The sequence below is a fragment of the Myxine glutinosa genome, chromosome 10, assembly GCF_964187855.1.
Source record: "Myxine glutinosa chromosome 10, kmMyxGlut1.1, whole genome shotgun sequence".
Taxonomy (NCBI): domain Eukaryota; kingdom Metazoa; phylum Chordata; class Myxini; order Myxiniformes; family Myxinidae; genus Myxine; species Myxine glutinosa.
This window is the reverse complement of record NC_136270.1, coordinates 55,880,721-55,895,495: the sequence shown is the minus strand read 5'-3', so window position 1 is coordinate 55,895,495 and position 14,775 is coordinate 55,880,721. Positions and strand designations below refer to the sequence as shown.

Below are 14,775 nucleotides of genomic sequence, written 5' to 3'. Positions count from 1 at the left end.
CTTGTATGCGTACATACCCCCACCACCAATCAGTGAGAACACAAACTACAGCAACAAAACAACAGCTTCCACTCCCAGAATCCACAGCACTGAAAAAAAGCAGACATGATGGAGCACCCAACCAACCACCCACCCTTATAACCTTCACCACTCAACAACAAAACACACACAAGAACATGCACACTCACACAATCACACACAAGAACATGCACACTCACACAATCACACACAAAACACACACACACACACACACACACACATACCCAACCACACAACAAACCAACCACTCAACCTTACAACATACACCACTCAACAGCAAAACACATGCAAAACACACACACATGCAAAACACACACACACAAGATGGCATCGAAACGCGAGCAGCTTACCTCACCAGCTCTCTCGTCGGTTTCCCCACGCACAACTTCTGAAGGATATCTGTGGAGTTCGGTGGTGGCGACAGATGAGAGAATCGTTGAGGGGGGATGCGTGAGTACGAACACGAGCACGAGTCGTGGAGCGTGCGCCCGAGAGGGATCGCAGAGCTGAAACCGGTCTCCGGCCTATGAATTGCGGCCTATGAATCGGCCTTGGCTAGCGGCCTATGAGCAAAGTTGTGAGGCGAACCAAATTACCGGCACGACCACCGGGACCTCAGGTGGTTTCGAAGCCTATGCCAGTGCAGTGAACATCGAGGGAAAAGCAGATATCGAGAGAAAGACAAACGTGGGCCACCACAAGAGAAAGACAAACGAAATTTGGGCCACCAAATACGTCACAAACAAATGCACAAAACAATCACCAAAGAATACCTCTGTAAAACGAAGTATGCAAAGTGATTCATTGGCATATCTGCAAAAAATTTAACATGCCATAACCAGGAAACTTATGGAAACACAAACCAAGGACAATCATTGAAAATAAGGACGTCATGCTCACGTACGACCTGATGATTCCATCAAGCGTGAACACAGAAAACAAAGCATTGCGTCCGGACATTGTACTCGGGAACAAAAATGAAAAGACAGAATTGATGATTGAGATATCAGTACCCAGAGATTTTGGGCTAAACAACGCAGAAATCAAGAAAATGACCAAATATCAGGACCTCAAAAATGAGTTTAAGATATATTGGAAGCTGAAGAGCATCGGAATTGTGCCAGTGATTATTGGAGCAATGGGAATGATGAAAAAAAACCTCACTCAGATTTTAAAAACCATCCCTGGGAATATTACCACAAATGAACTACAAATGGAGGCAATCAGGGTTTGGTGACGATCCTGAAAAGAGAACTTGGACCAAAACAATGAAAAAGTTGAACAGCTTGGTCCATGAACCGTTATCCCTTACTGTAGTGGAAGTGGATACTTTGGGTCCTGGGAGGACTGTTCCACCTTCTGAAACCCGGAAATGGAGATAAAAACCAACAGCGCGCGCACACACACACACACACACACACACACACACACACACACACACACACACACACACACACACACACACACACACAGACACACACACACACACACACACACACACACACAACCATCCAACTAACCTCATAACATACACTGCTCAAAACAACAGCCATAAGCACACACCTCCATTGCTCTTCCATTCTCACTGCCGTACCCCTTTTGGGGCTGAAAGAACCACCATGCATTCAACCTCAACCTACACCGTTCGACGTGCCTCCATAAGCCTCCTCCAATCCAAAGTGAGCCTTTCAACGCAACCTGGGCCACGCTCTCTCTGACATCCTCCTTCTTTCTGTCGCACACACTTCAAGCCGAGCAAGAAATGCAGAAAAGGAATTGCCAATATATCCTCTACAGTCTACACCCACCTCAAATGGCTGACAGGAAACTCGCCAACCCTTCTCCTGACACTCTGCCTCCAGCTCACTGTACTTTCCTCTCTTCCTCTCGTGCACCTCCTGCGTGTTATCTTCCCAAGGTACTGACAATTCCCCCAATATGACGTGTCTTGTTTCCAGTCAACGAGAAGGTGACCACAGTGCACCCTCTCTTTGACTGGAAGTTGACTTTTTCCAGGATTTAGTCTTCCAGAGAAACCTCGATAGCTCGGCAATGCGGTGAGTATGGACGGAGAGTTGCACCATTGGAACGAGCATGAAAACCCGAGTCGATTAAGTCTGACTTAGATTTTTACTTTGTTTTTGAAATTGCGATTTCTGAGGGCTCACTTTTAAGTAATTAATCTTCATGAAAGTACTTTGATGAAAAAGCCAAATAAATGATGTAAAACCTTGTCTAAAAAGCTTAATCGAAGGAAGCCAGTTTTGATGTTGATTATTTTAGTGCGCTCGTTTTTACTCCTCCTCTGTATACAGGTGTTGAGGCTCATGCACGAGGAACACTCTTGATCATTCATTCATTGGCTTGCATGTTCTGCAGATATGGGGAGCGTTCGTCCATCTACTGATATTTCCCTCCGTCTGATGCATTCTGTGTGCCCTGCTCATCGCAAGCCTATCACTGCACTGCGCGTCGCTGCTGGCCGTGTCGTTACGGCAAGCGAAGATCACACTCTCAAAGTAACACTCGACGTGCGATATTAGAATCTTCTTCCTCTTTTTCCCTATAATGTTTAAGGCTCATGGAGGAGCTTGTGCATGTGCATCACATGCAGGACAGTATTAAGAGACATCAGTGTATTTTCATCTATCTATAATTCCAGTAATCTCTGTGTGTCTGTGTGTCTGTGTGTGTGTCTGTGTGTTTGTCTGTGACCGCTGTTTCTCGACAACCACGGGTCCGATATACTTGAAACTTGCCAGGTATATTGCTGGGGACCCGAGGATGTGCCTTTTCAAGGTTTCATATTAATCGGACAAGTAGTTACCGAGCTATGTCCAAAAAACGATTCAACCAATCAGAGAGCAGCGAGCTATCACGTGTGCCGAACGTGGCGAACAGACTCTGCCTCGGACGGCACATTTGAGAGCGTATTCATTTATTTCACGTTGGAAAACTATGTTGCCGTTAAACTATGTTTTAAAACTAATTAAAACTAATTTGCGATTCATCGTAACTGCGATTTGCGACCTTCCGGACAGTGAAGACTGCACTTCCGGCAGCCAATCACAGAACGCGTTATTGCGTAGGCGTGGCCGATGTGAGAGCGAGCCGAGCGCGTGCGCCATTACGGTTCGTAATTCGATTTCTTCCGGAGAAAATAATAATTTCTCGATTTCTTATGCGCATTATTTCTCCCAATTCAGTCAGAGCGAAGGGCGGAAGCGAAGAGCGTTGTTTTTTTTGTTTACGGGCGTACGGGCGGGGTAGAGCGTACGGGTAGCGTTTTTTTTTTTTTTTGGCAAGGAACGGGCACCCACGTACGGGCATGCCCTAGTCTTGATACAAAGACATTACGACACAGTGAGTAAAATACTGTACGTGCAATTTGCACCTGAGATCCCAGCATTTCAACTCGTGCTCAGAAGGGAATGCAAAACAGGCCAACATTGTTTGGTGAGGTTTCCACTGCTCATTCATTCATTCATTGTGGATGCAGCCTGTGGGTGCTGGTTGCACCATTGCTGGGAGTGCAACTGTGCCCACTGTAGATCAGGGCAGGAATTTGTAATATGTTCAGGGTGTAGCCACAACTATTAAGGGTATTTGGAGTCGCCTGTGTATGTACGGGGGTGGTCTTACCTATGGGGCAAGCCTGGGCAATTGCCCAGGGCCTGACGGCCGGTGTGGTTGATATACAGTGCCCTCCATAAATATTGAAACACTGAAGTCAAATCTGTTATTATTGCTATTCACTCAAGAAATTTAGATTTGAGATTAAAAGATTGAATTGAGGCAAGAGTACAGATGGTCAGCTTTTATATTTTGGTATTTCCATGAATATATGTTTTACTATTGTAGAAAAATATCGCTTTGTATGTTCAGTCCCCCCCATTTTAGGTAAGCATAAGTACAATGCCTTCTGAAGGTTTTCAAACCCCTTGACTTGTTTCACATTTTGTTGTTACAGCCTGAATTTAAAATGGATTAAATTGAGATTTTTGTCACTGATCTACACATAATACCCCATAATGTCGAAGTGGAATTTGTTTTTTGGAAACTTTTACAAAATAAAAAAAAAAGAAATACAGAAATATCGAATTTACATAAGTATTCAAACCCCTGAGTCAATTCTTTGTAGAAGTGCCTTTGGCAGCGATTACAGCTTCGAGTCTTCTTGGGTATCTCTGTATCAACTTTGCACATCTGGATTTGGGGAGTTTCTCCAATTCTTCCTTGCAGATTAGCTCAAGCTCTATCAAGTAGGATGGGGAGCGTCGGTGAACAGCAATCTTCAAGTTTTTCCACAAATTATCAATGGGATTCAAGTCTGGGCTTTGGCTGGGCCCCTCAAGGGCTTTCACGTTCTTGTTCTGAAGACATTCCAGTGTTGCTTTGGATTTTTTTTTATGTTGAAGGCTCCAGGCACGGACTATATAGCCCTCATCGAGACCAGGCCTTAAATAAAAGAGAAGAAATGTTTATGATGTTTGTTTGCGAGAAAGAGAGGATGAAGCTAGCCCGGTAGCTCCAGTTTGAGTGAGACAGAAAGTAAGACCAGCAATTCTGTCACGGAGAGTGTAAGATGGTTCCAGTCTCCACTTTAACGCTCCTTAGTCAGAACGGTACCCTGGGCAGTTGCTGTCTACTACCTAAAACACCAGTCCAACCAAATGGGTGTTTAGGAGACGCCATCTCCTGACTGAATGGCCCTTGGCTCCCGAAGGGAGCTCATCCCCTCCCCCCCTTCACATGCCTCCCCCCCTTCACATGCCTCCCCCCCAAAGCCCTCTCCCTCCCACAGATCTCTCGATGTCTCCATGTCTCTCAAATGTTGTGTTTGTGTCCTTCCCCCTCTCTCCCCATCTTGTCTACCGCTCCCGATGTTATTTGTTTTATGTGTCTGTTTGTCTTTCCGTGTGATTAATGTTCGCTCTTTCACGAGCCTCGATCTTGTATACAAAAAAAAAAAAAAAAAAAAAAAAATAAAAAAAAAAAAATAAAAAAAAAAAATAAAAAAAAAAAAAAAAAAAAAAAAAGCCGCTCTTTGTCAGGTATTGTTTCTAGTCCTGCAGGGTGTCACAGTCACCCTCCCCACTGGCAAGTCAGTGAGGGTAGTCAGTTTAGTCACCGACTACCCGACTATGTGGCAGGTAGCATTCGGTTACATGTTACCAGTGGCAGTTAAGAGACTGACCTGACCTGAAATGGCTGTATGCGTGGGGTCATTGTCCTGTTGGAACGTAAATCTTCGCCGCAGTCGAAGGTCTTTTTCACTCTGAAGCAAGTTCTCCTCAAGGATTTGCCTGCATTTCGCTCCATTCGTTGTTCCTTCTATCCTTACAAGTCCCTGATGCTGAAAAGCATCCCCATATCATGATGCGGCTGCCACCATGCTTCACGATAGGGATGGTGTTGTGTGTTTCTGTCTGTTCTCTGTTTCTGTCAAACGTAGCGCTTTGCATTCAGGCCAAAGAGTTCAATTTTCAGATCTCATCAGACCACAGAATATTTTTCCTCATGCTCTCAGAGTTTTTCACGTGCTATTTTGCAAACTCCAGGCATGCTGTCATATGCCTTTTTCTCAGGAGTGGCTTCCGTCTGGCCACTCTCCCATAAAGCCTAGATTTGTGAAGAGCTGCAGAGACTATTGTCCCTCCGGCAGGTTCTCTCATCTCAGCCAAGGGTCTCTTTAGTTCTCTGAGTGGTCATTTGGTTCTTCGTCACCTTTCTGACCAAGGTCCTTCTTGCCCGGTTGCTTAGTTTGGTCGGACGGCCAGCTCTAGGAAGAGTCTGTATTGTTCCATGTTCTTTCCATTTTCTAAAGACGGAGCTCACTGGGCTCGTGGGAACTTTCAACACTCTATAAATTATTTTAATATCTTTTCCACCTCACAATTCAATCTCAGAGTTATACGGACAGTTCCTTGGACTTCCTGGTGGGGTTCTGCTCTGACATGCACTGTGTACTGTGGGACCTTATATGGAAAGGTGTTTCTCTCTACATCATGTCTAATCAATTGAATTGACCACAGGTCGACTCCAGTCATGTTGTAGAGACATCTCAAGGATGATCAAAGGAAATTGATGCACCTGAGCTCAATTTGGAGTGTCATATTATACTGAATTGGGTTGAATACTTATTGACTCGAGACATTTCAGCTTTTTATTTTTAATTAGTTTGTGAAGAATTCTAAAAGAAATTATACTTTGACATTACAGGGTATTATGTGTAAATCAGTGACAAAAAAATCTCAATTTAATCCATTTTTAATTCAGACTGTAACAACATAATGTGAAAAAAGTCAAGCGGTGTGAATTCCTTTCTGAAGGTACTGTATTGGAACAGATGACTGGCAGGTGTTTCTTGTTGCATTGATTATATTCACACATAAAAGAGCTGTGAATGTCTAGTCTTTTTTTAGGCCTTTGCTTATGCTTTGGGAGTTGTTGTTTTTGGAGTCAGTAGTCATAAACTATTGTTTACTATTGTTTGTTTACTATTGTTTGTTTGTTTACTATTGTTTACTATTTACTTATTTACTTATTGTTACTAATTTACTTATTGTTTGTTTACTATTGTTTACTATTGTTTGTTTACTATTGTTATAAACTATTGTTTACATAAACATAAGATGGTAGACTTGATAGTAGAGACCAGAGAACTACAACGATTTTGGAATATCTTGAAAAATAAAAAGAAACCACTCATATACTTAGCAATACTTGTATACTTTTCAGTCAGGTCAGTCTCTTTATTGACTGCCACTGGTAACTTGTAACCCAGTGATGCCTGCCGCATGGTCGGGTAGTCGGTGACTAAACCGACCACCCTCTCTGGCTTGACAGTGGGGAGGGTGACTGTGACACCTGCAGGACTAAAAACAATACCTGTTAAAGGGCAGGTGAGCTCCCTTCTGGAGGCAACGGCCATCCAGTAAGGAGATGGTGCCTCCTAAAAAAACACCCATCAGGTTGGACCGGTTTGTCACTAGTAGATTGTAGGCAGCAACCGCTCAGGGTAGTACTACCGTTCTGACTTAGGAATGTCAAATTGGTGCACAGAACCATCTTACACTCTCCGTGTCAGGATTGCTGGTCTTACTTTCTGTCTCAATCAAACTGGAGCTACCGGGCGAGCTTCAATCTCTCTTTCTCGCAAACAAACATCATACACTTTTCATCAGCTCTTTTATTTAAGGCCTGGCCTCGATGAGAACGATATGGTATGTGACTGGATGTTTCAACATAAAAATAAAAAAAGAAACGGCCAGGTCGGCCAAGGGAAACAACTTCAGTTGATGACAGGAAAATCATCAGAGCTGTGAAGAAAAACCCTAAAACACCTCGGTGACATCATCAACAACCTCCAAAGTGCAGGTGTGAAAGTATCACAATCTACCGTTCACAGAAAACTTCAACAGCAGAATTACAAAGGCTACACCGCAAGATGAAAACCTCTCATCAGCACCAAAAGTAGAAAGGCCTGATTAGAATTTGCAAAGAAGTACAGAGGTGAGTTAGTCAAGTTCTGGAACAAAGTTTTATGGACAGGTAAGACCAAGATAAACCTTTACTAAAGTGATGGAAAGGTGGAAGTGTGGAGAAAGGAAGGAACTGCGATGATCCAAAGCACACTACCTCATCTGTGCAGCATGGTGGAGGACGTGTCATGGCTCGGGCTTGCACGGCCGCCTCTGGAACTGACTCGCTCATCTTTATTGATGATGTAACTAAATATGGCAGCAGAATGAATTCAGAAGTGTACAGAAACATTTTGTCTGCCTATGTACAAGAAAATGTCTCCAAACTCATTGGGCGGTGTTTCACCATACAGGAAGACCGTGACCCAAACACACTGCCAACGCAACCAAGGAGTTCATTGGGGAAAAAACATGGAAGGTTTTATATTGGACAAGTCAATCTCCTGATTTAAATCCAATGGAGCATTTCACTTCCTGAAGAGGAGACTAAAGTCAGAAACAAACCCCCAAAACAAACAACAACTGAAAATGGTCTCAAAGGAAGATACCAAGAGTTTGGAGATGTCAACGGGTCACATGATCGATGCAGTTACTGCATGGAAGGCATATGTAACTAAATACTAACTATTACACAACTTAAATTTATTTTAAGTTAATCTGTTCCAATACATATGTTTACATAAAATGGGGGAAACTGAACATAAAACGTGCGATTGTTCTACAATAGTAAAACATGTTTCCATAAAAATACGAAGAAATAAAAGCTGACCTTCTGTTCTTTTGCCTCAAATTCATCTTTTGATCTCAAATCCAAATTTCTTGAGTAGGCCTACAAAGCAATAATAACAAATTTGATTTCACTATTCCAATACTTGTAGAGGGCTCTCACTGTACAATATGACCTACTGAAGAATCCATCAATTACATCACCTAGTGTATCTCATAGCGATAGTGTAACAACCTGATCGTCTTTTCATCCACTGTAGTTATATTTTCTCTGATAGCAAATAATTCCAACAACTAATTCCAGGTGTTTGGTTTCCCTTCACAAATGAACTATTGCACTCGCGTTCATAGGTTGTGTTTTTTTATTGATGCCCGCACGTCCACATGTAATCGATCCAGCTAGCGATATTCGTCGGTCGTAATTTTTTTCAAAAATGATGCAAACACGTCATCAATCGAACTGACGTTATTTAATGGCTTACCATGGCAAAGTTATTCGTCTTCGTTTTCTTACTCTTCCTCTTCTTCTTCCTCTTCTTCTTCTGCTTCCTCTTCTTCTTCTTCTGTAGGCATCCACTTTTCGTAGTGACATTTTGTGCTTTCAACTGGTTATGACTGCAGTCGATCACCACTGCTGTGTGTACATATCCTGTGATGGGTGATGGTGTAGTGCGGTGCTATGCGCACGACTTGTCTTGCCAATAAAGGAAGCAACAACGTATGTAATCAAAAGCGTCTTTACTCCAAGGATCAAACTATAGCACTGCCGTGCTCGGGGCTGTGAGCCCTGTGTATATCCCGAGGCCACGCCTACCCCTCGGGCATGGCCGACACCCTCCTGGTGCGCGGAATGATGTCATCGCGCCAGCGAGCCATCGTGTCCGCCACACGCGCCCCCCCCCCCCCCCCCCCCCAGAATTCCCGCGCACCTGAAGGGTCAGTTTGCGGGGCAAACGGATGACCCGGCCGAAGCGCCCTCTGGCGGCTGGTGGCATCTGGGATGCCGGGATGCCACCGGCTGCCCCTGGGATGGTTGCGGGACCGGGGGGTGGCGTGCCGGCGGGGTTGGGCGGTGCCGGGGGTCCGCCCGCCGGGGGGCGGCCCCGACGAGGGGGCTGAGCCACTGGCGGGGGGTGGTCCACGTCGAGGTGGGCCGGTTTGAGGCGGTCCACGGACACGCGGTCAGGAGCACCGCCGATGTCCAGGGTGAAGTGCTTCGCCCCGGTCTCCAGCACGCGGAAGGGCCCGTCGTATGGCAGCCGCAGCGGTGTCTGGTGGGCGTCGTGTCGGACGAACACGTACTCCGCCGTGTGAAGCTCCGGGGCGACGTGCATTGGCGGGCGCCCGTGGTGCGCCGTCGGCACCGGGGCGAACCTCAGGGCGGTCTCCTGCAGCGCGGAGCGCTGCTGCACCGCGGACCATAGTGCCGTGGAGTCGGGGAGGAACTCGCCCGGCACCCGCAGCGGTTGTCCGAAGACCAACAACGCCGCGGATGCGCGCAGGTCGTCCTTGGGCGCCGTCCGGAGGCCCAGCAGGACCCAGTGGAGCCTGTCGACCCAGCCGCCGTCGCGGAGGGTGGCCCGGAGCGCGGCCTTTAAGGAGCGGTGGAAACGCTGGCACAGGCCGTTGGCCTGGGAATGATAGGCCGTGGTACGGTGCAGCTGGACACTGAGCCCCCGCGCGACCGCCCCCCAGAGCTCTGAGGTGAACTGGGGGCCGCGGTCGGACGAGATGTCCGAGGGGGCGCCGAACTGGGCAACCCAGGTGGCGATGAACGCCTGCGCGACGTCCGCCGCCGTCGTCGCCGCCAAAGGCACGGCCTCCGGCCACCGGGTGGTGCGGTCCACCATTGTGAGGACGTGGGTGAAACCCCGCGAGGGGGGCAGGGGTCCCACCAAGTCCACGTGAACGTGGTCGAACCGACGTTCGGGCACCGTAAACGGGGCCAACGGGGCCTGGGTGTGGCGGTGCACCTTCGCGCGCTGGCATGCGAGGCACATCCTGGTCCAATCACGGACGACCTTCCGGAGGCCATGCCAGACGAACTTGTCGGCGACCAGCCTATGGGAGGCCTTCGTGCCTGGGTGGGACAGGCCGTGGATGGCGTCAAAAACCCGGCACTGCCAGCCCGCGGGCACGATGGGGCGAGGCCGCCCGAGGGAGACGTCGCACAAGATGGCCGTGCCCGCGCCGCCGAACGGCACCTCGGTGATGCGGAGGCCCGTGACGGCGGTCCGCAAGGCCTGGACGTCGGGGTCGGTGGTCTGGTCCGCCGCCATCCGGGCATAGTCAATGCCGGGGTGGACCGCGTGGGCGACGGACCGGGAAAGGCAATCCGCCACTGGGTTGTCCTTCCCCGCGACGTGCCGGATGTCCATTGTGTATTCGGACATGGCCGAGAGGTGACGCTGCTGCCGGGCCGACCACGGCTCGGCGACCTTGGCCATCGCGAAGACCAGGGGCTTGTGGTCGACGAAGGCCGTGAACGAACGGCCCTCGAGCAGATGGCGAAAGTGCCTGACCGCCAGGTGAAGCCTGAGCAACTCGCGGTCGAAGGTACTGTACCGGCGTTCATGCGGGCAAAGCTTCCGGCTGAAAAACGCCAGTGGTTGCCAAGCTCCACGCACCCATTGCTCATGCACCGCGCCCACCGCGTAGTCCGACGCATCGGTGGTGAGGGCGATCGGTGCATCGGGCGCCGGGTGCGCGAGCATGGTGGCGTTAACCAGGGCGAGCTTCGCGCCTGCGAACGCCGCGTCCATCTGCTCGGTCCAAACGACGTCACCTTTGCCCGGCTTCCCCCGGAGGGCCTCGTGCAGGGGGTGCAGGAGCTGAGCGATGCGGGGCAGGAAACGGTGGTAAAGGTTCACCATGCCCAGGAACTCCTGGAGCCCCCTGATCGTGCGGGGGCACGGAAACCACTTGACCGCCCCCACCTTTGCTGGTAAGGGGATGGCCCCGTGCCTGGTGACGCGGTGCCCCAAAAAGTCGATCTCGGCGACGCCGAACCGGCACTTGGCAGGGTTCACGATCAGGCCATGCTGGCCCAGGCGTTCGAAGAGCATGCGGAGATGGCGGAGGTGCTCTTCACGGGACGCGCTTGCGACGAGGATGTCGTCCAGGTAGACATAGACGAAATCCAGGTCGCGCAAGACGCTGTCCATCAGACGTTGGAATGCCTGAGCCGCATTCTTCAAACCGAAGGGCATCCGAAGGAACTCAAAGAGGCCGAATGGCGTAATGACGGCCGTCTTCCGGATGTCCTCCAGCCTGACGGGGACCTGGTGGTAGCCGCGTATGAGGTCCACCTTAGAGAAGCAGGACATGTTCGCCAACCGGGCGGAAAAGTTTTGTGTGTGGGGGACCGGGTAACGGTCGGGGGTGGTGGCATCGTTGAGGCGGCGGTCGTCCCCGCACGGCCGCCATCCCCCGCCAGGCTTCGGCACGATGTGTAGCGGCGACGCCCAAGCACTCTTGGAGCGCCGCACGTTGCCCAGCCGCTCCAGCGTAGCGAACTCCGCTCTCGCCACCGCGAGCTTCGTCGGTTCGACGCGGCGGGCCCGGGCGTAGACCGGTGGCCCGACGGTGGGTATGTGATGTTCCACACCGTGCTTTACGGCCACCGCCGAGAAGGTGGGCCGCGTGAGGGCCGGGAAACTGGCGAGGAGGCGGGTGAACTCGTCCGCTGCCGGAAGCATACAAACCAACCTCGCCGGGACCGTACCGCTCAGTGAGCCGCTCAACGAGCTGCTCAGCGCGCAAGCAAGCGAGCTGAACGTTTCGGCCTGGACGAGGCGTCTGTTCTTCACGTCTACCAACAACCCGTTTGCACAGAGGAAGTCCACACCGAGCAATGCCATGGGCACTCCGGCGGTTACGAACGACCACTTGAAGCGTTGCCCTCCGAACCGCAGGGAGAGGTAGCGCTTACCGAACGTGCGTATGGGTGTTCCGTTGGCTGCAAGCAACGCGGGGCCGCGGCCCACGTTTCGCTTGTCGGACGTAGAGGCAGGGATAACGCTCACCTGTGCACCTGCGTCGCATAGGAAGCGGCGCCCGGACAAGGTGTCCGTTATAAAAAGAAGGCTGCCGGAATGGCCGACGCTCAGGGTCGCTACCGAGCACCAGCTTGGCAGTTTCCCGACTTGCCGAACGAGCACGGCGGGCGACAACTCCTCGCCTTGTGGCCAAACCTGGCGTGGAAATGGCACCAGGTTTGCGGCGAAGGCGGAGGCCGCGGTTTTCGCGGTGGTGGTGGGCGGGGCGTGGCGGCGGCCACGCGGTGTGCATCAGCCTCGGGAACCCCGAGGTGTGGTGCATCAGCATCTGCGTCAGCCCCGGGATCCGCGACGGCCGCACCGAAGCTCGCCCGCGTGTCACACGCCGTGAAAAACTTGTCGGCCTCGACGGCCAGCGCGCGGGGTTCCTTTATCTTGGAACCGGCCAACGCGAGGCGTACCTGGGCCGGTAGCTGGCGTAAAAAGAGCGCCCGGAATAAAAAATCCAGTGCTTTGTCCCCCAGTAGCGACAGCATGTGGTCCATTCGGACCGATGGTCGCGTGTCGCCGAGGTCGGGAAGGTCCAGGAGACGGTCGGCCCGTTCGTCCTCTGTGAGGCCGAACGTGGCGATGAGGCGACGCTTGAGCGCCTCGTACCTGTGGTCGGCCGGTGGGTTCCGCAGGACGGACACGACTCGGGCGGCTGTGCCGGGCCCGAGGGCGGCGATGACGTGGAAATAGCGCGTCTCGTCCGCCGTTATGCCACGAAGCTGAAACTGGGCTTCGGCCTGCATGAACCATATCTCCGCCTGAGCTTCCCAAAACTCAGGGAGTTTCACCGCTACCGCGTTGCTGCTTGTCATGGCGCGTTCTGTAGGTCAGAGTCGGCTGAACTAGTCGGAGGTCACCAATGTAGTGCGGTGCTATGCGCACGACTTGTCTTGCCAATAAAGGAAGCAACAACGTATGTAATCAAAAGCGTCTTTATTCCAAGGATCAAACTATAGCACTGACGTGCTCGGGGCTGCGCGCCTCGTGTATATCCCGAGGCCACGCCTACCCCTCGGGCGTGGCCGACACCCTCCTGGTGCGCGGAATGATGTCATTGCGCCAGCGAGCCATCGTGTCCGCCACAATGGAGTCTTTTTTACTGAAGGCAAAGTTACCCAGAAGAAATGAAACAAAATTATCCGACTGGGGTAGAAAAACGAAAAAAGATTAAATCACAGAAGAAATTACATGATAGTTCACAAAAAGTTACTAATTTCTTCAAATTGAGAATGGAGCAGCAGTACAGCAGCCGATTTAAAGTGCCAGCAGCAGCATTAGCGGTAACGTTAGAGCTCACAGGTAAAACATTTCTACCTTACTAACCTGATTTTTTTCTCGTTAAAGCTGAAGGTTGTTGTTTTTCAAGCCCAAATCAATGCACACACACACACACACGCTACAGACACACACACACACACACACACACACACACACATACATGCCACTGACGAACACACACACACACACACACACACACACACACTACAGACACATATATATACACACACACACACACACACACACACTACAGACACACATACACACACATATACACGCACACACACATTAACACAGACATACACGCATACACACACGCACACACATTTTTTAAACACATGCGCATGGGCGCACACACACACACACACACACACACACACACACACACACACACATATATAAATATACACACACATACACACGTATATACACACACACACACACACACACACACACACACACACACATATATAAGTATACACACACACACACACACACACACACACACACACACATACACACACACACACACACACACACACTACAGACACACATACACACACATATACACGCACACACACATTAACACAGACATACACGCATACACACACGCACACACATATATAAACACACACGCACGCACACACACACACACACACACAGATATAAACGCACACACATATATAAATATACACACACACATATACACATATACACACACACACACACACACATATCTAAATATACACACACACACACACACACACACATATACACATAAACACACACATATACACATACACACACACACATACGCATACACACACACACACACACACACACACACACACACACACACAGGCACATCCCGTTTTTTCATCTCTGTTCCTCACAATTCTGTTTCTCTCTTATTAGTCCCCTACCGGTGTACACCGGAGGGGACTATAGGTTGGCACTCCGTCCTTCTGTCTGTCGGGCTGTCAGTCCGTCACGCAAAGCACAGTTTTCCGGACCTTTTTTCTAAACTCTTAATGCTAATGATTTCAAACTTTGTACATGGTTTCCTCATGATAAGTTACAGATCAAGTTCGAACTTCACGACGTTTCGATCATTTTTGACAAAGTTATGGCACTTTGAACTTTGGTAATTTCCCCAACAGTTTTCCGGACTATAATTTGGAGTGCGGTAAGACAAAGCT

The 14,775-nt window shown here is 49.8% G+C and overlaps 1 protein-coding gene across 17 annotated transcripts in view; it reads left to right on the top strand.

Moving 5' to 3' along the window:
* The window catches only part of SCAP (SREBF chaperone), a 122,970-nt gene that overhangs the window by 82,811 nt on the left and 25,384 nt on the right, over positions 1-14,775 (top strand). For 9 of the 17 annotated variants that reach the window (XM_068127756.2, XM_068127755.2, XM_078785686.1 and 6 more), the window contains one exon: positions 2,419-2,570. In XM_068127756.2, coding sequence (XP_067983857.2) covers positions 2,419-2,570 — 152 coding nt within the window. The remainder of the gene's footprint in view (positions 1-2,418; positions 2,571-14,775) is intronic. The other 8 variants (XM_078785691.1, XM_078785688.1, XM_078785685.1 and 5 more) reach the window with 1 other exon arrangement.